At 48.4% G+C, this 22,917-nt stretch overlaps 6 protein-coding genes across 7 annotated transcripts; 3 read left to right on the plus strand and 3 right to left on the minus strand.

Annotated features, from left to right (window-relative positions):
• Positions 1-861: 861 nt before the first annotated feature.
• MSC2 (putative zinc transporter msc2) lies at positions 862-3,458 on the minus strand. The gene is made up of 2 exons (XM_058494121.1): positions 1,988-3,458; positions 862-1,940 (listed from the first exon to the last, which is right to left on the minus strand). Exons 1-2 carry the CDS (start codon positions 2,770-2,772, stop codon positions 1,058-1,060), a joined length of 1,668 nt encoding a protein of 555 aa, XP_058364324.1. The 5' UTR covers positions 2,773-3,458; the 3' UTR covers positions 862-1,057.
• A 468-nt stretch (positions 3,459-3,926) lies between these two features.
• ALG1 (mannosyltransferase) lies at positions 3,927-8,387 on the plus strand (the record flags this gene model as incomplete). Its single annotated transcript, XM_058494122.1, has 7 exons — positions 3,927-4,173; positions 4,223-6,052; positions 6,116-6,229; positions 6,404-6,572; positions 6,630-6,710; positions 6,820-8,005; positions 8,060-8,387. The coding sequence occupies 2 exons, from the start codon at positions 3,927-3,929 to the stop codon at positions 5,359-5,361; spliced, it is 1,386 nt and encodes a 461-aa protein (XP_058364325.1). The 3' UTR covers positions 5,362-6,052; positions 6,116-6,229; positions 6,404-6,572; positions 6,630-6,710; positions 6,820-8,005; positions 8,060-8,387.
• On the minus strand, positions 6,887-8,086 carry ONS95_000944 (uncharacterized protein; the record flags this gene model as incomplete). Its single annotated transcript, XM_058494123.1, has 2 exons — positions 6,887-7,086; positions 7,141-8,086. The coding sequence occupies 2 exons, from the start codon at positions 8,084-8,086 to the stop codon at positions 6,887-6,889; spliced, it is 1,146 nt and encodes a 381-aa protein (XP_058364326.1).
• A 2,734-nt stretch (positions 8,388-11,121) lies between the features above and the next one.
• ONS95_000945 (uncharacterized protein) lies at positions 11,122-11,286 on the plus strand (the record flags this gene model as incomplete). The annotated part of the gene is made up of 1 exon (XM_058494124.1): positions 11,122-11,286. A coding segment is annotated over one exon (165 nt), but the record flags the coding sequence as incomplete, so codon positions are not given.
• A 386-nt stretch (positions 11,287-11,672) lies between these two features.
• ONS95_000946 (uncharacterized protein) lies at positions 11,673-17,623 on the minus strand. Of its 2 annotated transcripts, XM_058494125.1 has the most exons (5): positions 16,833-17,623; positions 14,663-16,779; positions 13,126-14,612; positions 12,321-13,078; positions 11,673-12,226 (listed from the first exon to the last, which is right to left on the minus strand). In XM_058494125.1, exons 1-5 carry the CDS (start codon positions 17,115-17,117, stop codon positions 11,966-11,968), a joined length of 4,908 nt encoding a protein of 1,635 aa, XP_058364328.1. In that variant the 5' UTR covers positions 17,118-17,623; the 3' UTR covers positions 11,673-11,965. The 2 variants fall into 2 exon arrangements, with proteins under 2 accessions (XP_058364328.1, XP_058364329.1); XM_058494126.1 differs by having other exon boundaries at positions 11,673-13,078; positions 14,663-17,623.
• Positions 17,624-18,260: 637 nt separating this feature from the next.
• ONS95_000947 (uncharacterized protein) lies at positions 18,261-22,884 on the plus strand. The gene is made up of 2 exons (XM_058494127.1): positions 18,261-19,101; positions 19,176-22,884. The coding sequence occupies exon 2, from the start codon at positions 19,211-19,213 to the stop codon at positions 22,451-22,453; it is 3,243 nt and encodes a 1,080-aa protein (XP_058364330.1). The 5' UTR covers positions 18,261-19,101; positions 19,176-19,210; the 3' UTR covers positions 22,454-22,884.
• Positions 22,885-22,917: the final 33 nt, after the last annotated feature.

Genomic DNA, 22,917 nt, shown 5'->3' on the forward strand with positions numbered 1-22,917 from the left:
CTCGCTGTGATGTCAACATTCCGCCCGAAATATAGGTTCTGAGGCCGACAATCTCCTTTCCATCCCGTGTATCTTCAACAAGTCATATACAACGTCAGATTTGTTACCTTTTACCTTCCCACTATGCTGTCTCTCTGATCGTCTCTCGGCTCGTCCTGGGTCTAGCCTACACTCATAATCGCTTCATGTGAACCGCTCGATTTTTGCTGTTTTGATCATCAATGAGCCTTGCCTGTACAAGCAGTCAGTAGGTTCGATCTGCTACAAAGGCCAGGACTCACGACAACGACACACCTTTTGTTTTGCTCTTTTCATAAACGCAATGCAACAGTTTCAACGACAGCCGCATTCATACTCGGCCGTTCCAACCAATACCAGCAGCTCGTTCATCTGCACCTCCTCACTGAGCTCAAACATCAACGTCTAAGAACCGCTGTCAGAGCCGTTGATTGAAATAGCCGAGGGAAGATTTTGACGACAGTTTTGCTAGATGAGGCGAGTGCGCCAATGGTGGATCCAAGGCTGAATGCTTCTTCCGGCATTTGCAATCTTAGATAGATTCCCAAAATGCTTAGATTCCAGACCAGTAGTCCTGCAAGGTGACGAGTAAGTGGACTTGTTGGTTGAGAGTGATTGGTGGGCATACGTCAGGCCACAATCCTGGGTGCTAATTAAGTAATGGAAGTGAGCGGATCGGACGTTTTTATATCATCGCTTTGTCTCGCAGACCATCGCTATTGATTATTGAATGAAGACTCCGAGATATTTGGTCCTCGGAAGTGCCTAGAAAAGCTACAGTGGGAGAAGACATCGGTGAGAAATGTGGAACGTATCTCACCTAAATCAATAGCATAGGGGAAATGGGCTTGCATACGTGGTATCATTGAGCACTTCTATCTAAATGCTGCAGAGACGAACGAGGATTACTTAAGCCAATCAACAAGAATGCAGTGTCCTATCCTACAAGCCACACCATCCCAAAGATGCATGCTTGTTACAGATATGTATATATCAGAAAGTGCCTATGCCATCTTCTATAAAGTGACCGACCAATACGCTAGTACAAAGACTGACTTGGAGATCGGCTGCTCGAACCTCCGCACCAACAGCTCTGGTCTTCGCCCTTCTCGACCTGGACTACGACGTCGATTCCGTGGTTGAGAAGGAAATCTCTCGTTCGCTCTCGTACGTCATCTAGATCAGAACCACGTGTGGCAATTATGTGCATCACACCCAGCACCTGTTCACTCCCACTGTTTGTGTTCTTGTCGCCCATCCAGAATCGTGGTACAGTGTAGGTGGCAACTCCTCTCAAATCACTGACACCTGCAAGCGTGTCCCGAAGCCCGTATTCGATCTCATCGGGGACTGTTAGGAGTAGTTTCTTCGCACTACTCTTGATGAGAGGAATGGACGATAAGAATATCAAGATCGCGATAACGCAGGATGCAAGAGGATCCCATCCATTCCATCCGAAGAAGTGGATCAACGCGGTAGAAACCATGACAGCAGCGCTACCCATGGTATCCGCGAGGACATGAAGGAAGATACCGTGCATATTTTCATTGTCGTGGGAGTGAGCATGAACAACATGGGCATGTGCTTTGGCTGCAGGTGAATCAGATAGAAGGGTGCTATGGTCGTGGCTATTCTTGCAATCATGATCTTGGGCATGGTCGTGGTCGTGATGGTCGTGATGGTCGTGCAAATGACTCTTTTCATGCGAGTTCGAATGACCGTGTCCGTGATCATGTTCATGACCGTGACTATGCCCTCCATGATCGTGTCCGTGGTGTCCGTGGTGACCGAAACATGCCATGCCCACTAGATTGACAGCAAGACCCATTGCGCTAACCACGAACAGTTCCGCTAGTCGTTTTGTCTCTCTTCCCTCCGCAAGTCTCTCCGCCGCCTCGATCATGATCTCAACGCTGATCAACCTGTGATATGTTAGTATATGGCCAATATCAATAAGTAGGACACCTGCATCAAAAATACTCCATTTCCAAATCCCGACAAACTCTCAATTTTTCCAAAGCCGTATGGAAAACGTTCACTGGGTGGCCACTTGCTGGCAACGGCAGCAAATAATCCAACGCCCAGAGCCAAGCAATCGAAGAACATATGTATGCTATCGCTGAGTAGTCCAAGAGAATCCGTCAAAAAGCCGTAGAAGGCTTGTACGATCATGAACGCAAAGTTTAATGACATGAAATAAAATATCCTGCGAGAGTCTTTGTCTGCCAATATGGTATGGAGCAGGGGCCAGCGCATAGCAAATGGTAAGAGCAGGCTGGTAAATTTGGACCGCGGCGATTCAACCAGTGGGGCATGGTGATGGAGGTGGTCATGTTTATGGCTATGAGATAAAACACCGAGAGCGTTAAGGGAGGGTTCGAAGGAACTCATTGACGAGAGTGCAGGTGAAGTCTCGTATTGGTGGGCATGCTTTTCGAATTCAGCAATTGGTGACATGTCGTTACTGTTCGGAGGAGTTGGGAGATATGGAGACGGGGAGTGATCTCGCGCATAGCTGTGACCACGACTGGGCGAGGAACTATGGCTATGGTTGTGCCCATGGTTTAAGTGTGGTTCGGAGTGTGAATGCGAATGTAGACTGCCGCTTGATCGTTCTGACCGCAAGACCTTGGGGGTACTCGCCGGATATTGGCGGCCTGGTGAATGCGAGTGAGAGTGCGAATGGAGGTGTGTATGTCCATGACCATGGCTGTGGGTCATTGCCGACGCTGGCAGCGCATAAGATGAAGCCATTCTGGGCTCTGGAGATCAATCAGCTACGACTTCTGGCAAGTCGTATCGAGCTGTGAAGCCCGTGCAAGATCCTGCTCTCCTTCTCCCCGCATATGTTGCCGTTCGTTGCGTGGACCTTCGACTCCTCGCAATCTCTTTATTGCCCGTCCAGTCGGCTGTTGACTGTAGGTGAGGCTCGAGTGGAGTTGGGGGGGGGATAAGGGGCTTGCTTGGTGGGCGGACGGGCGGGCGTTGCGCTGCGTTGCGTTGAGAGAGGAGAGGAGAGACAGGCAGACAGACAGACAGAAAGCCCAATTGCCTGGTCGGAAACCGCCGTTATTGTTGTCGTTGTCGCTGTTGCTGTTGCTGTCAGCCGAACATATGAAAAGTTGAGCGAGCAGAACGGACGGAAGTCCCTCGGGGTGGTCTGGTCTCAGTGGTCTGGTGTTGATTGCTGCCCCTGACGCTTCCTTGGCGGGACGCCGCATGGGCATGGTACACCTGCATACACACGCCGCATGCGGAAGGTGATAGGCTGGCTGCTGGCTATCTAGGTAAATTTACCTTGGGTAAGGTAGGGAATGAGTACGAGTAGGTACTCCTGGTGGACTGGTGGACTGGTGACCTTAGGCAATAGCTAAGGTAGGTACCGGTACCTGTACCTAGGTCGGCAGTGGGCACAGGCACAGGCACAGGCACAGGCACAGAACAGCACAATGGAAGTTGTTAGTAGTAGTGCCATCTCATCCCATCCCATCCCATCCCATCCCATCCCATCCCATCCCATCCCATCCCGTCCCATCCCGTCCCATCATCCAATGTCTCTCCAGGGGCACGCGCTTAAGGTACCTACCTACCTGGGTACCTCACCACACTCACGTACACCACACCTGCAACACACCTCAGGCACGGGTCTCCGCGTCTAATTGTTCCACACTGGCGCTGGCGCTGGCGCTTGCTTCCACACCACACCATAAAATCATACCTACAGTGCATTGTACTTCTTCCGGCATGCATACATGCAACCAGTTCGGAACTGGGCCTGTCTCTCCGCATCTCTCGTCTCCCTTGTCTCATCTCGGCAATGGCGTCACATCTGATACGGTGATTTACTCCTCTGTCTCGCCCACATTCCTCGAAATCTTCTATGTGCTGCTACTAGAAGCTGTTTCGCCATGCTGGAAGCGCTCTTGACACTTGCAGTCTTTGCTTCCACTGTCCTCACACTTGTCCTTCTCATGTTGCCAAGTCGATATGTCAAACATTCACCTCCGAAAGAAGCCACGCAAGGTACCGCGAATGAACCCAAGATCTCCGTCCAAGTGCTGGTTCTCGGAGACATTGGGCGCAGTCCGCGGATGCAATATCATGCTACCAGCATAGCAAAACATGGTGGAAGAGTGGATGTAGTTGGGTACCAAGGCATGCATCTCGGCTCCTGTATTCCTTCTGCCATTGACCGAGCACTTAGAATCTACATTACATCCTGGCATGATCGACAATCCCCTGATCTCAATTGTGCCCTTGCCACCACCACCGCCTCTTCTTCGCGCGAACAAGCTTCCTTTCATTATCGCAGGCCCTTTGAAGGTTCTTTGGCAGATGTGGAGTTTGTTCCACGCACTTGGCTACCGCACGAAAGCTGCGCAATGGTTGCTGGTTCAGAACCCTCCTTCGATTCCCACTCTCTTCATCGCAATAGTAATCTGTTTTCTCCGGAACACCCACCTCATAATCGACTGGCATAACTATGGATGGACAATCCTGGCTGGTACTCGAGGCGAGACACACCCCTTCGTTACAATTTCGAAATACTATGAAGCAGTCTTGGGAAGTTGGGCACCCACTGCCTCATTTACTGTAACAGATGCCATGCAGAAACAACTTCGGAAAAAGCCGTATAGCGTCAAATCCCCAATATTTACTCTGCACGACAGACCTGCGTCAATTTTCCAACCAATTCCCAGTGCCGAAGCTCGAAGGTCTTTTCTTCAAAGAATACCAGAATGTCAGAAGCACGCGCAGGATATTATGGCCGGAGAGGTAAAATTACTTGTGAGCAGCACGTCATGGACGCCGGATGAAGATTTTAACCTTCTCCTCGAGGCACTGTGCACCTATGCTGCCTCCTCAAACAATGCGCCACCTATTCTTGCCATTATTACTGGCAAAGGTCCGCAGAGACAAATGTACCTGGACCGGATAGCTACCCTTAAAAAAGACTCGAAACTTAACAAAGTTACAATATGCACTGCGTGGCTGAGCGCGGAAGACTATGCCACATTGCTGGCATGTGCGGATCTTGGAGTGTGTCTACATATGAGTAGCAGTGGAGTTGACCTTCCCATGAAGGTTGTAGACATGTTTGGAGCTGGGCTACCTGTCATAGGATATGGCAACTATGAAAGCTGGGGAGAGCTGGTAAAGGATGGTATTAATGGAAGGTCCTTTGGCGCCAGTGAAGAACTGGCCGATGTATTGCAAGAGCTGTTCACGGAGGAGCGCGGCACACAATTGGCGAAATTGAGGCAAGGAGCAGTGAAAGAAGGGAGCAGGAGATGGGATGAGGAATGGGATAGTGTTGCAGGACGGCTGCTGGGTCTTTTGTGAATGCAATATGTCCATGTGACGAGACGGCATGAGCAGGTCGTTGTCATATGCCCTGACATTCGAATAAGAGGCACACAACGAACGAGATTCATTGCAACCAGTCTCACGACAAGAAGTCTCAACAAAGAGATAATGAGCTTTATTTCCAAGGCCCATCGCTAGGGTCAAACTCCGCATGTCACAGGAAGAGAATTTCGACCGTTCATCTTCTCAGCAGCGAGATTCATCATTGTTCACTATCTGCTACCTGCTGACAGGTAGACCCGATGCTGTCGGCCAGATCTGGGTGTTTTCCTGCCTTTCTGCAGTATGCTGCCCGGTTTGTCTGTACGTGTCCTTAGGGTCTGAGCTTAAGGCTCAAATCGGGGAATTATACACAGACGACCCCCCCTTGCAGCCAATAGAGGACTGCTATTAACACTACTTGGCACATTCACACTTATACTACTCCTGAGCATATTTCCAAAGGTTACGAACGGTTAGGGTTAGTTAGGGTTAGAGCGTAGGTATAGCACGGGGTCCCCTCTAGGGGTTTGCTAACCAAAGCGTGGGAGAATGTGATTTTAACACCTTTGTGCCTTCAATTGTTCGTGGATTTGGAAGCTTCTGATTCGTCTGACAAGGGGGGGGGGGTTGTCTGTGTATCAATCCTCCTCAAATCTTCCACATTGCCAAGTCTCTATCCTCGCCCGTACGTACATTCCTCCCTAACAATACAAATAGAGTTTTACATGTCGGCATTAATATCCATAAGGTGATTGGCTGGGCAATATATGCTGCAGTTTATGTCATCCCGAGCGAAATTTTAGGCGGAAGTGAAATGTTCTCGTTATGCTTGTTGAGTCGTGGATTTTTTGCTTCATATTAGGTAGGTAATCATCTCTCTGTTCTTTCTTCAGTGATCTTCACTCGAGCAGATCTTAACCATACGTGCGATTGATCCCACCAAAAGCTGGGTTCCATTTGTGGATCTAAGCAGCTGAGGGAGGGAGGCTTGAAGTGTGTAGCTTTAGCAATTTTCCGCCTCTCATCACATAAGCAGTGTATACTGCCCTTTCATATCCTACTTTCTCGGATCAGGTTTTGCAGAGACGGCTTTCACGTCTGCAACAATTCCCCAAGTGTCAGCGGATGCAACCGCGTCCTGTCACCAACTGCTGGCGTCAGCGTGTCGCCGCTATGTCTAGTAGCTATGAACTTTGGTGATGCTGGTATGTGTCTCTATATCATACATGAGAACGTCTTGCTCACAAATTACAAACATGAAGCAGGCCATGGGATGTAGGAAACTCATAGATTCGCCCGATATCTAAATGCTTGTCATCGGCAAGTATCGCACTTGCCTGCCAGTACGCACTCACATACCAACCTCAACCCAATAAGTTTAGCAGAAATTAGATCCCCTTTTCACTCTATCAAAAAATATAATAATAACCCTTCTGATTGAACACTCTTTAGACCTTTTTTATGTACAGTATTCTCCGAGCCACGTCGACAACCCCCAAAAGAACACACTTACTCACCTTCAAAAAGTGCCAAACTTGTACGATATCCAACTCTCGTAAGGCTTAGTATCGGGCCCGAATATCTGCTTTTCAGTTCTTCCCCACTCAGGATGATTGATACCATCAATCCAATCGTGCGGCTCAACGGCCACACAACCATTGCTCTTCACAAAGCCACTGGAAGCTGGTCCACCTTGAGATCTCTTCAACTCGTTGGCACCTACATATGTTAGCCCTCGGTCGGGAAGGACAGCGAGAGAGTCCTAATTCGTACCTCCCATCCAATAACAAGAATACACCACAACACCCGCCTGGTCACTATACAAATCCCATTTGATTCCACTCCAGTCACTTGACAGCGTCGCAATTGGCTTGTCCTCATCCGTGGCAGCCCGATCAATAATCCACTGGTTATTGTACCCACTACATCCAAACGCACTCCCACAATTCCCATTCCACTCGGGATCACTCATACTAGCACCTAACTGCTTCGGCTTACTGACGAAATCGTTCACGCCGCCTTTTTTGACTCTGGGTAGCTCGCCAGTCGATTGTGTTGTCCCGTCAATCCCGATCATGCGCTCGCTGAACGGAAGACTTAGCGTATGGTTCAAGACGAGATCGGTGGCAGGGTTGGCGAAAGCGTCGAGGTTCCAGTATGGATGGGTAGTCAGCATGATAGGCGTCTTGTGGTCGACTGCCTTGGCAGACAACTTCGTGCTCCACGTATTCGCAGTGATAACATGCGTTACTTCCCCCAATACCAGACCTGGAAATCCCAAAGATGAGTTCCCATCATCGCGGATAGTGAACGTGATGCTCGAATTTGTGACCTGGGATACTTTCCACGTGCGACGAGACCAGCCGTTTAGACCGCTGTGCAGTGTTCCATTTCCGTCGTTCGCTTCGGTAAAGTACCGAGTACCGTCGAGAATGTACGTGTGATTGGCTATGCGATTGGTATATCTGCCTGGCACGGCGCCGTAGTCAGGATGGTTGGGATCAACGGGGTAGAAGGTCCCGTTGTCGTAGCCTAGGATGATATCTCTCTTCACGCCATTGCGATCAGACACAATCAGACTGGTGATTGCTGCTGAGTATGCAATGAATTTGGCAGTTATGCCAGGTGCGGAGAGCGTGTAAGTTCCATCTGGCCCAGGACTCGGTACGGCGAAGGCTGATAATGGAAGCAGCGCAGAGGCGAGTAGTGGTTTAATCATGATTCCAGACTTCGAGGAAAACTTCAACAACAATCGAATTTGATAGAGTCCGAGAGGATGTTTAAGTACGAAACTCAATACTAGCTCTGACACGAGCGCTCTGAACATATGTTGTTTCGCTTCTGGCTGTGGTAAAAACTCCAGAATAGCCTGCACATCTTATATTGGAAGTATACAACAACCCCTCAGGTTAAAGTCTCAGATCATCTGTCAGCCGTCAGCTCCCTCTCATCTATATCAAACGAGTGAACGGCCAAGATATTCATATGCAGGGACCCACTTTTCCCAAGCTGTGTGACAGGTACCTCTAATCCGCAAATATCACGAATTGGCTGTAAACCTCATGAATCTCAGAAGAATGCCTGAATTTGGCAAATAATGCCCATTCGTTGTCATGATATCTTATTGAATTCCGGAGACACCGTCTGATGATAACGTGAAATGCCTGTGAGTGTGCATGAACGTGCCGGGATTGTTGGGCTCAGCCTATTTTACCCCACCATTGCTCATGACCGCAGCTATCCATCGATGTGGTTGGGACCATGTGGTGCGTATAGGCGCTCGATGATCAATTTATGATTTAGTTCGGGAAATCGATACAGAAGGAGGCAATTCTTTTCTAGTGGACGCTTGTCCGTGATTAGTCTGATGACAGTATCGTGCATGATCCATGTTGAGCTTCAGACAACAAAGAGCAGGGATGCGAGACGGAAGATTGATAGATGGGGATCTGCGAATCTAGTCCGCAAGCATAAGGGATTACGCCTCTCCAGCTTACCTGAATCCGCAGCCTATTAGAAAGGAAGGAGGTGCTACGAAGGAAAGGTGGCGGTCCTTTTCATGCTCGTGCCGTATTAACCGAAAAGAGCAACGTAAGCGATGTTTACCTCTGGAATGTTGAGTCTGGGTCAACAAAAGTCCCACGATATCTTAAGCATTCCCTCACAAATCATTAAGCCGCGGGAAACGTTGAATAAACAACAATAAATCGTTAGTACTCTTCGACTTACCTTTCGGGCAACATGATATCTGACTTGTCAACTGATTGGCAAACACAAGGAACGAACAAGACATACCCTTGAATATCTAAGATCTCACATATTATGATTATAGTTATAATTTAATGTAATTATTCATATTATTAATAAAGATGATATACAAACATTGTTATAATAAAGGTCTTTCTCTACGCCAGAAAATAAGTTATAAATATTCTTGAGACTTATTAACTATATATCATAGTCTCTGTGCTTAGTACAGTCTTTAGCTTCCTCAAATCCTTCAATGCTAACTTGTTCAGTCACTAGACATAGATCTCTAGTAAGAGGGCTCTCAGAGTCCACACATAACTTATCTCGTCAGCCTTGGAAGCTCAAGCTTTATGATCCAATTTCTCGGCAAGCTTTACTTAAATGTATATCGGCGTAACGGACCTAGACTAAATTTAAATATTGGTGTAAAATGTTCCGTGCTGATAGTTCAAGATCTCCTGTGCTTTTACTAGTGAATTTTAGTTATCCCTCAGGCCAATCCTAGCCCTCCTATGTCTATCTCATATTCCAAAATAAGCTGCTTTAACTGGAATTTTTTTTTTTTATATATGTTGCGATATCAGAGTAAGATCTCGCTTTTTTCCGGTTTTTAGCTTCAGTCTTGCAACAAGAAAATTCGAAAGGTGCTGTATATTACGCTAATCATAAGATAAACATGACAGAATGGCGTGTATCCCTAGATAAGAAGCAAAAATACAGAGCTTTAAACATCCCATTTGTCTCCGTATTGTTGCTGACCAAGTTGTACAAGTTGCTGGACCATTGTGAATTCTAACCCGAAAATAGCCACAAATCAACAGGACGAGTCCACAATAATGGACGTTCCAAGAGAACTCCGTTGCTCTTCTCCATAAACGTTTGGAAGTAGCATTGTGAAATGTGTTTCTGGTTTTGATTTTTCTTCTCTTCCAATTTATTTCTTGTAGGGCTAGGAGACCCGGTGCTGCCAATTGGTTTATCACAGAAGATTGCTAATTAACCATACAGCGCTGACAACCATATTTTCTCGAGAGCCCCTTCACTCTCCTCTCCTCGTTCCACTCACCTGAAGAGGCCACGAAATCTGCCGATTTGCTGCCTGCAAATGCCGTCACAATGGTTGACAGTCTTGCATTGTTCCTAAACCTGTCCAGCACTTCACACTCAACTAAACCACGCTCAACAACGAAAGAACACCGCAACACAATCCTATTCAATAGCGCTAACATATATAATTTTGCGAATGGAAGCTATGTGGACCAGATGCAAACTTCAAATTGCACATGCGTTGCTGGTAAGTCATTGCTTTGGTTTGTTTTGATTTGGCTCGGAGCGAGGCGGCTGCTTCCTTCCATATCACCATCAACTATCTTTCCTTCCTCTGCTTTCCGTTCACCTTTACAATTTTCCTTTCGAACGCGCCGCTTAAAAACCTTTTTTCTCCACTCGCAGTACGATGACAAAATACAGGAACAGCCCCTGCATGCAAAGACTTCATCAGTGAAGAGGACGCAGAGCAATTCGTAGGCCGTGATCCACAATAGGTTTTAACAAAGATGGAGGAGGTAAGAAGCGATGACAAAAATTCACCTTTCAGCTTCAATGCTCCAATCTCCGCTAAAATATCACAATTTCTAAGTCAAATGACACCTGCTTACAGGTTCAGAAACTCGCCTCCAAAATTGGAAAGGCTTTATTCTGCTGTCGCAAGCTAGTTCGCGTTGAGCGTGATGGTTCCGGCGACATCCTTTAGGAGACTGGACGTGATCAAATCCTCAGATTCATCAAGAACCTGAAATAATTGCCGAATTTGCAGGTTGCATCGGCGAGATATCCGGGAAATATCTGGAGGAGGTGAAATGGCTCTACCGTGTACAGCTTTCCATTCATGCTCCTTCCTTCCCTGACCCTCACCTCTGACACACTCTCACTTCAATCTTCATGTTAACCTAAATACCACTTGCCATACATGAGCACCGAACTTCTGAAGCTGACATCAAGTAGGTCAAGCGCATCGGCGACGACGGCACCAAAGCCATCTCCATCTACATCCCAGTCCAGCACCAAGCCACCAAAGGCTACATCTCCATAGTTAAATTCGAACTTCCACACACCTTCGAGCGTTCGGCGGCGCCGAGACCGGTGGCAAGAATGGCTTCCTTGCCTTAAATTTCCCGTCCGTAGGTATTAGTTCCAGGTTGGCTATTCGAAATTTTATCACGTTGGGAAGAATGGCACGATTGCTACGTCTGGTGATGGGAGACTGGATGCTATGATGAAGGTTTCGAGACTGGAAAGGTATAGTGGCATAGTGCTTGTATCTAATGTGTGGGGAAAGCATGGAAAGACGGCGGGAGTGGGTGACGTATTTGGGGTTGTTCTTTGCTGGAGTTGAGATGGGTTAGAACTGGGTTCCCCTTTCCATTATGTTCCCTTTCTGAGGACGGATGATAATTACCCCTTTCTCCCTTGCATTGAATTTTGACAGAGCCTCGGACGGCTATCTGGGGAGGTCTTTACGCGAGTGCTGGAGCAGCGGCTTTGATGACTACGACCTCCATTATAACCTCGATATATTCGTAAGAATGCATCGGGATCTGTAACTAGAAAGAGTATCTTGGCTATCGAATATCGCAACTAGGGCTTATAACATTGATTTATTGGGTAATGGGCCTCTTCTATCCAGCTTTCCTGGCCCGGAACTTGTCGCCACATGCTGTATGCTGGCTACTGGATGTTATGACGAGCCTCGCGACCTGTATCAGCACATATAATTATCCAAGACCCCTTGACAGAGAGTAACCGCTCTTCATATCTCCCTATATACAAACAACACTCTCCCTTCAACCTAAGCAGCCCTCCTCCTCGCCGTATCAACACCATAATTGAATGGATTCCTACAAAGCGGACAAGTACTCTGGTTTGAGCTCGAGAACCACTTGTAGAGACAATTGGAATGGAACAAATTATTGCATGTCTGGCATCGCTTGTCAGGAGTCTTCTTGTCGGGCCCGATGATGGAATAGCAGATCGCGCATTCGGTGTGGCCTTTTAGGGCGCCAGTGACGTTCTTTTGGAAAGCAGTGAGGCCGTCGACTATGCTTCCATTCTGTTGGGACGATCAGTCGATATTGAGTTCGTCGTGTCTACCTCTGGGCTGGAGGCAAGGGTGATGAATGGGCGGGTGAAAGGGGAAGACTTACCGAGAACGTTATAACACCCTGCGTGTTTCTCAACCAACTCAACCACTTTTTCTCAGTAACAGCGACACGATTTAGTCCTTCAACTTTGACACCCTCCAGAGGATAATTATCGGGGAAACGAATCACGATCTGCATGATCAACTCATCGACCTCATACCCCGCAAAGATCTCCTTGGACCGCTTCGACACCTTGACAGTGAGATCCTTCTCATCATCAGCAGGAGGTTCCTGGTTCGTTGCCCATCTTTCGACTTCTTCAAGCGTGTCATCTATCACAAGCGGTGTGAAGAATTTTTGCGTCCAGGAATCGACGGCAAGAGTGGTCTGCCGCGAGTTGCAGCTGAACCACCAGGTGCGGACTAGACCAGGTGTGTAGTTCAGACAGAGGTAGTAGAGGTTGACGAGGAGCCAGTTCATGTTTCGCTCGCTAGATTCCGAATCGTTTGCTTTCCACATGTCGTAGTGACGGATCATGCTGATGTCCATTCGAGCGCGTTCGAGGTTGAGTGGATTGGCATCCGAGTGCCCGAGGATGACGAACATAAAATCTAGGAGAGGGCCGATATAGTTTTCGGTTTTAAGGAGTTCACTGTAGTCGTTGCGGACTTTCAGTGAGGCTGTAGTGTAGGATTCGTAGACAATTAGCCAGGAAAGGAGGTAGCCTCGGATCGCGGAGGGGAACTCGCTGGCTTCGGAAATATCTTGCACGGATGGGGTGTTGAGAAGAAGGGAGAGTAGTTCAAAGGGAAGCTGGGCAGCTGATAAATGTTAGCATATGTAAAGATCGTGTAGAAAAGGCATTTACTTGTTCCATCCAGCAAGACATTGACGGAGAGTTCCTGTTGAACTTTAGGGAGTGCCTTATGAAGAACATCGAAAGCCGCAGATTGGATCATTCGGAAGTCCGACGCAAGCAAAGGATAGAAGTCTGTCAAATCCTTGATGCGATCTTCAGGTATCTTCGTAACCTCTCGCGACAGAATTGCATCGACGTAATCAAGAGGTTGAGTCTCCTTCAAGCGATCTAGTTTCAGAAGCTTGACCAAGCCACCACAGACTCGCTCATTGGAGAGATCAAACGCTTCTTTTACATCATCATTATCGCCATTCGCCATGTTTCGAAGTATGGAATATAGCTTTAGCGACATTCCAATCATCGGCAGTCGCTCATTTGACAGTGCTTTGTCCCCCTTTGATTCCCATATGGAGACGCAGAAATCAAACGCAGTTTCCCAATAGGTGCCGTAGACATACTTGATGGCAGGAAGAAGCTTTTGTAACGTGCGACAAGCTTCGGAAGCCAATCGAGGGTTGGTCTCTGCCAAGTCTTCCGTCCATGAAAGAATTTGTTTGACGGCAAAAACTACGCGATTATTTGCAACAGGTAAGTCCTCTTCATCGTAGACTGACAGAACTGAGTTCAATAACACAAGCAGACCTAGAGTTTTCTCAGACTCCGACTTGGCACCTGCTACGTCGCTGATGAGCCTGTTGCAGAGCGTATTGATCGTCTTGCTTGAGCGAAGACTATCCTCGAGACCAATGAGGACTGCGCATGCGCCAAGAATATTATTGGTTGAAGTTTTCAGGATGTCTAGCTTCGCAAGCCATTCTTCGCTACCATCGATTTGCCAGCCATGGGCAGACACCAAGGCTTGGATGAGGCCACCTAATGCTTTGGAAGCATAGTAGGCATTCGAAGTACTGGAACTTGATGTTTTGGTAAGCCTCGAAATCAATAAGTGAACCACAGCAGAAGTATCCCTTGGAGACTGCTTCCCAGTGACTTGGTCACGCCAGGAATTCGCATTGCCTGCTACGTCCCCAAGGATCTCATGAGCATTCCGTAGGAATTGCCTGACTTCAGTTACTGCTTCAAGATCTTGATGGGATCCGAATAAACCTTTGTCTTCTAGCAAGTCGATCTGGTCATTCACAAGCTCGCTGGTTAAAGTCAAGAGATAGTACAGTTCGACTGCAAATTCCTCTGGTAATAGTGAATGATTCTCATGGAAGAAGAGTAGCGATGTCGTATACATGGCCATTCGTAAGGGAACCGAATACCCGTTAATGTCTCGCGCAGGCCGAGTAGTTGGGACGGCTGAAGACCTTGACACCAAGAACACAGATCCGGCAAAAGGTCTCATGACACCGAGCGCTGGATTTGGAGCTTGGCTAAACAGTGGAGAAAGAGCTTCGGACCACAGCTGCGTGCTTGGGAAGATCTCCGGGTGAGGAGAATTTGGATCGTTCGCAATGATTTTGCTCGCTTCTTGAACGAGTGTCTCAATCCTAGACGAGAATTAGATCACTTCTGCAGATACTGTAAAATACAAACTTACGTTAACGACTGAGGTACTGCAGTCTCGAGATTCTCTCTGATGACATGAACAAGAGAGCTCTGTCGAGAAGTCTCTGAATCGGTAGTGATACTTGATTTCTCAACAATTTCCCTCAAAGCATTGGCGCGAGAAGCCAGTTTCAAATCGGATATCTCAGTCAAACCTAGCAATTTTGTGATCAGTATAACGTGGATGTTGCTCCGATTATTCAGTAGGCTAGGCTGGTTTTTGGAGATGAATTCAAGAGATTCCAGAGAACCATCTAAGCTCGAGTCCCTGGCATCCAGAGCTGCGAGGACTTGATTCAGTACCTTCATTGAAGCGTCAGCTGAAAATATGTCGAATGCGATGGCAGCTTCAAATAACGACCTGCACTCTGGATTCCCTTGGATAGCTTCGGTACTCCCTCGAACAAGGAATTCCTGAAGGCCAGGATTTTCTTGAGAAATCTTCGAAACTGCCTCACTTGCGATCAGCTTCGCAATCATTTGTGATCGGTTGCCATCCTCAGGCAATGCCAAGAGACCATCGAGCGTTGACTGCCAGATCCTTTCAAAGGTCGCTTCTTTATACGGTAAGATGCGGAACAAGTTCAGGATGGAGATCAAGTATGGGCCCGATGGAGATAGAACCAGCTTCAGCAGCTCCTGTTCGAGAAATGTCTCAAGGGCTGTCAGAGTCTCAGGGGAATCCTCCACGAGAGCTGGTGCAAGTCTTAGGGCGGTCTCCACCGTGGCGGCGGCGGAGTACGGTTTACCATTTCTACTGGTGATCGATCCCAGGCACGTTGTAATTATTCGCTGTGACGAAGGAACAAGGAGGTCCCTAACTTCGTGTTGCTCGGTTTTGAGAACATCTGCTACTAGCTTGAACCAGCGATGGCTAAGTGCAATGACAGCAGCCTGTGACGCATTATAATCTTTTGACTGCTCAGGCAATGATGTAAGAATTTTCGAACTATATTCCTTCTCGAGCCTCGCCCACTCACCATCGAGAGCCTGTTTATCAGTGTTTGATGACCAGCAGAGGGTAAGTGCTTTAGCCAGCGTTGAGGTATTGGCCCCAATTACCCAGGTCTCGTTGGCTACAGCGGGAAAGAGGTACTGCCCAAAGATGGGAAATATTCCTTTGGGCAAAAGCTTCTCTTGTACAGCTCCCGGAGGTAACAGAGTAATGAAACGCTCCATGATGCTGAAGTAGGTGGCCCAGGCGACATCAGCATTCATTCTTGGCTCTTCTCTGTTGGAGGCACCCCGACGGCAGGCATCGAGAAACTCTAATAGAGGCCCGGGTTCAGAAGGGAGCACTTCATCGGGAAGCCTGAGCACAAGCTGGCCCAACTTAATCCAATAATCCGGAGGTCCTCCCTGGGAACCCTTTGCGACGAAGGCACGGAGTCTTGAGAGAGGACCTTTCTTAGCCTTGTAAGATGATGTCCATATTTCAGGGTATTTCGAGGTCAGTGTTACCAAGAGAGATAGGAGCTGAAATGCAGATGTAGTCTGCGATGACTTTAGAGCTTCAGCAATAAATGAGTGGCTGACGAATTCTAGGTCTGACTCAATAATCGTTGGTAGCTTTGCCAAACAGACCAGCATCAGTTGGTCTGTTGCTCTTCTTACGAATGCATCATCACAGCTTGCAAACGCCCAGAGCTTCTTGTTGCCGGATACAATTCCTTCGTACTTTTCACGGTGCTTGTGAATGGCGTCCGTGTCCAAGGTACTTAGTAGATTGGATATAAGAGATATGCTAGATCCAATGACCCGAAAGTATTTGGCTTGCATGTCATCTGCACTCATAGTTCGTTCATCACTGAGCGTCTGTGCTGTTTCTTCCACAGCTTCTTGTGCATAATCCAGAATCGATGCTTCGCAGCGTCTGTACAAGAGGGCCATCTTGGCCGGTGTATCGAGGAAAGACTTGGTGCCATCATTTGCAGCTCTCGCTACAGCTCTATCTCTATCATACGTCCCTCCCAGCCAGCTACCAACAATCTTGGGTATGTGCCTCTCCATCCGCTTCCGCGCGGACTTCAAGAGCTCGAATTGTAAGATATGGGATAGTTCGCGGACACGACGAGAATTGTCAATGGAAATACGAGGATAAAATTTGACCTGTATTTTGCTATCAATATCATGCCCTTATGGCTAAAACATGGAAGGCGCACCCAGGCTTCGAGAACGGCATCCTCCACCCCACCATCCTGCTCGAAGGGATGTGCTTGAACATATGTCCGCAGATCCTCCAATGCTTTCGATTTCGTTGTGCCATCCTTCTTTGACAGGTTCTTGAATGCTACCACCACATTGGCATCACTGATGGCAGACAGGATCGGAGGTTCGGTCAAGTAGGATAATGTAGTGCCGGATGATGTCGAGCCAAATCCTCCAAAACCTGCACCTGACACCACTCGACTGCTCGAAGCCTGGGCTCTGAACTGTCGTTTGCTCATATTGGCAGGTTTGTGTGTACTTCCACCAGGTCTGGGATCAAGAGGTGGTGGTACGAGCTCGAGCGGGCGAGGGTGACCGGAGTCCTATGTGGTGATCTCAGTCCATATAAGGTACATAGGTAAGCAACCAAGGTGTCGTGGATGGCTCAGTGGGCACAATAACTTAGAATACAGGGCGTAGGGTTCCAAGGTTTTTTGGTTGCAACGAGTGGGCAAGAGCTGATTACGAAAGTCGATGTGCTGGCGAGGCTGCAGAGATGAGAGGAGATGTATTAATTGAATGCGGAGCTCAAGAAGTCAAAGAAGTCAAGAAGGAGTATCGAGATGTAGGTAGGTCCAGGTCCAGGTCCAAGGTACTTCAGAGAGCGCACAGCGACAAAACATCCCACGTCCATGCATCCATGCATCCATCCCACTTCGTTCGCCGAATGACGATACCTTCCTTACCTTACCTCGCTTACCTTACTGAGTGCGATGCGGATGCGGTGCAGTGCGGTGAGTAGAGGCAGTATCCTTTGTGGATTAGAGCACCGCACAGCACAGGACAGTACAGGACAGCATGGCGGAGGCCGGGACAGCGGGTGAATGCGGAGCTACCTACCTCCCTGAGCCGCTGAGCCGCTGAGCAAAGGCCAATGGAAGGCCAAGGCCCAGGCCGCCGGAAGCGCAAAAGCAGCACGGGAACCTACCAAAGGTACGAAAGGTAATTTACCATGGTCCATGAGGTCCCGAGCATACCTACCCTCGCTACCCTACCCTACCCTACCCTACCTGGCCTACCTACAGTACCTTATCTGTCGAGCCTGTCCTGTCCTGTCCTGTCTGCTTCCCTTTGTCTCCTGTGTGCTGAGGTGTGCTCCAGCTCCAGCTCCAGCTTATCACCCCCCCTCGCCGCTATTGCTACTTACCTACCTACCTACCTTAACTCTGAGACACCAATGGGCACTCACTCACTACTGTAACTGACCTTACAGGCTTACAGTACCTCCCCTCCCGCCTCTCCCCCCTCTCCCCTTGCCCACCTACCCCGCACCCGCAGCCCGGTGACGCTTGGAGTGGATAGAGCTGCCTGGCTGGCTGTGAGTGAGTGACTGACTGAGTGAGCATACTTGGGACCTTCCTCCCTCCCCTCCCCTCCCCTCCCCTTCCCTTCTTCCTAGACTCTCGCTCCCTCTTCGAAACTTCAAAAATCAACTCTTCTCTTTCCTGAACCTGCAATTTCCTCCGCTGTCCTCCCTCTCTGTCCAGCGTGATTCTTCCATTTATCCCTCTGAGACACTTCTTAACATTCGTCTGAACCACACCACGCTGTTCCTCAGCCTTCACATGCGGATACCGACTGATCTTCCACTGGCCCAGATACCGGAAGCTGCCTTGTGGCAGGAACACGAACACGAACACAACAGCTCGCCAGCTGGTATTGCACTCTTCCACCTATGCTGAATTCTTCCGCAGCATCTTGACTGGCTTTGGCTCTGGCTCTACGAGCTGAACTGCATTGTTTGAAGGAAGCTGGCCTCGGCAGAGTGTCCCTCAAACAGCTGCACGCTGCAAAACACTCCTCCACCATACGATACAATAGAATCCCATCTCACGCACCCTTGATTCTTTTGAACTCTGGCAGTAAAGCCCACACTTCTGGCTGGATTGCCACTTCCTGCTGTTCTTGATCATCTGCAAGATACCAAGGCTCAGAACTACCCCGCTCACACAGTCAGTCCCAGTCAACTGACTTACGTCAAGCCCTCACTTGCTATGAACCCGCACGAACCTACTATCAGGATACATCCGCGCACGTTCTGAGCGTCGTATTGTGAACGGTGCATCTTTTGGGTTGGTTGGCCTCCAAAGGTGATGGAAACTCCTTTCCACAGATCCCAAGCGACTCCACGTTCCTGAATGTAACTCCGTACTTCTAACAGTTTGAAAGCTCGTTCAAGATATAGCCAGCAACTTATTGCAACTGAAGGCTCTGTTGATTTAGGTAAGCTTGCAGAAGTACATCAAGCAACTGCGAATTACTACCTTCCACCTACATCTAGACTAACTTAGTACTAGTGTACGAGCATGCAACGAGAAAGATAACAGGAAAGATGCTTTCATCAACAATGCCCTCTACCTTGATGGCAACGACTCTACAGCAACCCTTACTTCCCTCCTCAACTCTGATTCTGTCCACGAGACGCTTGCCACGAAGACCTCAGTCACACCAACAAGCCCGAAATTTCCGCCTAAGTTTGTGGTCGTCATACCTTGACCCTACCTTCCAGAAGGAAACTCGACGCCGATATCGACGCGTGGAGAAACACAGACATATTGAGGCTTTAAATCGGAAGCTGTCGTGGGACCGCCACTTTCCTATCGGTCAGCATGCGGGACTGAAGGGGTTCATGTGTAGCGCATGGCGCGGTCACGACTCTAGACCAGGTGGACGATGGGTAAATGTTGAGGATCTCAAGACTATCAGCGAGAAAACGCAGTTCAATAATGAGGGTTCTCATGATAAATTTGACAGGAGTCGCTTCGAGAGCTTTGTGAATAACCGGGAGTCATTATATGACTTTATTCGTGCCAGGTCACGTATATTTTGCCCCGGTTGGACAAGCATGAAGCCCGAACCGAGCAATGCCACCTCGTCAACAGATCCTTCGCCTCATGGATTTACGAAATCCACAACATATGGGCAGGAGGGGTTCAGGAGACGGTTTCAGAAGCAGGAGGAGATTTCTGCTGAGCCAGCATACGAAATCGACCCTATCACTAATCGACGAGCTCCAAAGGAGACTCAATCGAAGAAAGCCAGCACTGACGAGATTCCCGTGAAGACGTTTGAGGGGTATCGGTCTCAATTTGAGGATTTCGAGCCTCCGAGTTCAACGGCAGAACCCACATCCCCTGAAATCATTCATTCGTTGAGTACTCGTTTGAAAGGGTATCGGAAGATTGGAGTTGAGACAAACGATGAAAGAGATCCAGTCCAGGAAGGTCTCAAGTCCTATGATGAAAAGGTGGATTATGAGTCTGGTCGGTTTTACGACTGTGCAGGCATCGATATAGATTACTCTGATCCAGTGCAGAATGGGTTGAAGCGCTACGACAACAAGATTTCAGACGGAAAAGCGTGCCCCGAGAATGCGGCGATGGCCAATGGCGGAGACGCAGCTCATGATGGGTATGTAGGTTACGATGCCAATACTTTCTATAGACAAGGTCGGCCAAGAGAGGAACACAAAGAGCAGCCCGGACAAAATGACCCAATCACTCAAGCCATGAAGGCCAATAATTCTGAAAGTCAGCAACCAAAAATGGTAAAGAAGACGGAACTGAAGCCAGAACCACTGAATCCAGTCGAACAAGCGATCCGAGAGTATGAGAAATCCGAATTGTATAGACGAGAGCGGAAGAAAAGGCATGCAGATTTGCTGTTGAAAGCAATTCAGGATTACCAAGTGAATTATCAGAACGTTGCCACGAATCTGACAGGCGCGAAGCTTGATGCAGAGAAGTTGAACCCCGTGTTGAGAGCCATACAGGAATACGAGAGCACTGCTTTGGATGAACACCAGGAACCGCTTGATCCAATTCTAAAGGCATTCCGAGAATATAAAATCGCGGCTCAGCGTACTCAGGACGACAGCAGCCGTGAAGATGGGATACCAGCCCCAGAGCAGCTTAAACAACTGCTCCAATCAATCGAAGAAAATAAATCCGTGGTATTCCAGGGCGCGGCAGCAGACAGTCAATCACAGGAGAAGTGCCCGGTCCAAGAAGGCTTGAAAGGGTACGATGCCAAAGTCAATCATTATCAAAAGCCATCCGAGATCAGGCAGGCAACTGTGAAGTCCTTGGCATTCGCTCCCAAACCTCCAGCTGGAACAGAAATGAGAATCTTCGCAGAAGATACGACTGAAGACCTGGATCTCCTTCGAACAAGCGATGTACGTGCCGCTTCAGGAATTATTAAGAGCCCTGCAAAGGAGACCGAGTCAGAAAAGCTCGCAAAGAGAAAGGAACTTGAGAATAATTTTGATAGCTTCCAAAACGTGACAAGCTCTGCTGACGAAGCTGCGGCTGCCGAAAAGGTACACGCTTCGCGGAAACTGGCCGAAGAACTCCGGATCGAGCACAGCGAGCTATTGAACCACGCAGCCCATGCTCGCGGACGAATCGATGATAAGATCGCAGAAGTTGAAGGAGGTTGGAGGCCTGACACTCCCACAAAGAAGCTGTCGGGTAACTTTGCTCGAGACTTTCCTGAAGAATTTGAGGCGAAATGGACTGCCACGGATGTCACTTCAGCAGGGCTTACTTCTCAATCCAAGACAGAGAGCGAGACTGATCCATTAGTTGGTCTTGCGCCGGAATCATTTTCTCGAGATCCCACAACTCCTCGAATGGAGACTTCCCTTGATCGATCGACTTCACGAATGAGGGACAGATCCGTGGAGACACAAAATAGCGCATCTTCGATACCTATCGGACTGGCTTTGGAAAAGCACGGCGAGAGCGCACGAAGTCGAAGGGACAAGAAAGAGATCCGAGATCGGAAGAACCTTGTGCGTGAGATCCGGGGCATATATGAAGAAGCATACGGTACCATTGATACCAAGCATCGCCAAGTCCAATTACCAAAGACCACAGTTGCGAAACAGCAGAGCACAAGTCAATCAAGTGGCCAAACTCTTCAATCCCCTGCGACGGCACCACCGCCAACAATGTACAAGATACTAGCATATGATCCTACGATGCAGTCTGTCAGCACGGCAGAGACTACGTCGATTGTCCCAGACTCGTCTGATTCGTTGACGCCAGCAGATGTCCTTCTCAGACTATCGAATCCATCGAAATTCTTTCCTCACTTTCAGTCTCTTCAATCCCAAGGATATGAAATAGTGGCGGGCAGTGGTGACGTTCTGGTTTTCCGGAAAGTTCGATCGGGCGCCCCAGTCTTGCCCAAGGTGGAGACTCCCGCCGAGGCACACGCTAAGGCCGTCACTCAGGAGCGCAAGAGAGTTACGAATCCTATTGATGGCATGCAAAGTACACCTATTACAGGTGACTTTGCTAGTCCAACCGGTTTCGTCAACTACGATCTTCCTCGTGGCACCGAGGCTCCCTTCAAGTCCAATATTGATGTTCGTCGCGAAGAGCCAGTCTTCAGTGGCCGACGGAATTGGGAAGATGAATCTGAGGAGGAGAAACCCAGAACCAAGGGTATAGGAAAGAGGCTTTTGGTGGGCGCGGCGTGGGTAGCGGCTTGTTCGTATGCTGTGGGTGTGGTATCCGAGTTTTTCAGGACAGGAGGGATGGATGGGATGGGACCGCAGGGCTTTTGAATGACAACGTGATGAGAGCATGGTAGCGGGCAATCTTTGCCAAACGAGCAGTATGTTCACAGGTTATTGATCACTATGCATCTTCACTTTCTATGGCAAGAGTGTTGGTTTTGGATGTTGGAGGAGAGCATTGTGTTGGTTCTTGTCCGTGGAGTGTTGTTTCTTCCTGGTTTTCTGCTACCTTTCTCCTCTCTCATGCACATCCACAAACCTACGCGCTACCAAGCAATTATTAGATACCATTATCCACTCCAAATTAAGACTTCTCTTCTCGCATTTTCTCCAATTTCGATTTTAGGCTCCATTTATGGGCTCGAGGCGTCGACTTTCCGTTCCATTTCATCTCAAATCGGTCCGACCATCCCTAAGAAGATAAATTTACCTTATCCCACTTTCACTTGTTGATTTTCGTGCATCATGTAAACAATGCCACAACTATATGTAACCCTCTCTCAAAATGCCCT

This window comes from Cadophora gregata, assembly GCF_030347475.1.
Source record: "Cadophora gregata isolate MNR1 chromosome Unknown scaffold_1, whole genome shotgun sequence".
NCBI lineage: Eukaryota > Fungi > Ascomycota > Leotiomycetes > Helotiales > Ploettnerulaceae > Cadophora > Cadophora gregata.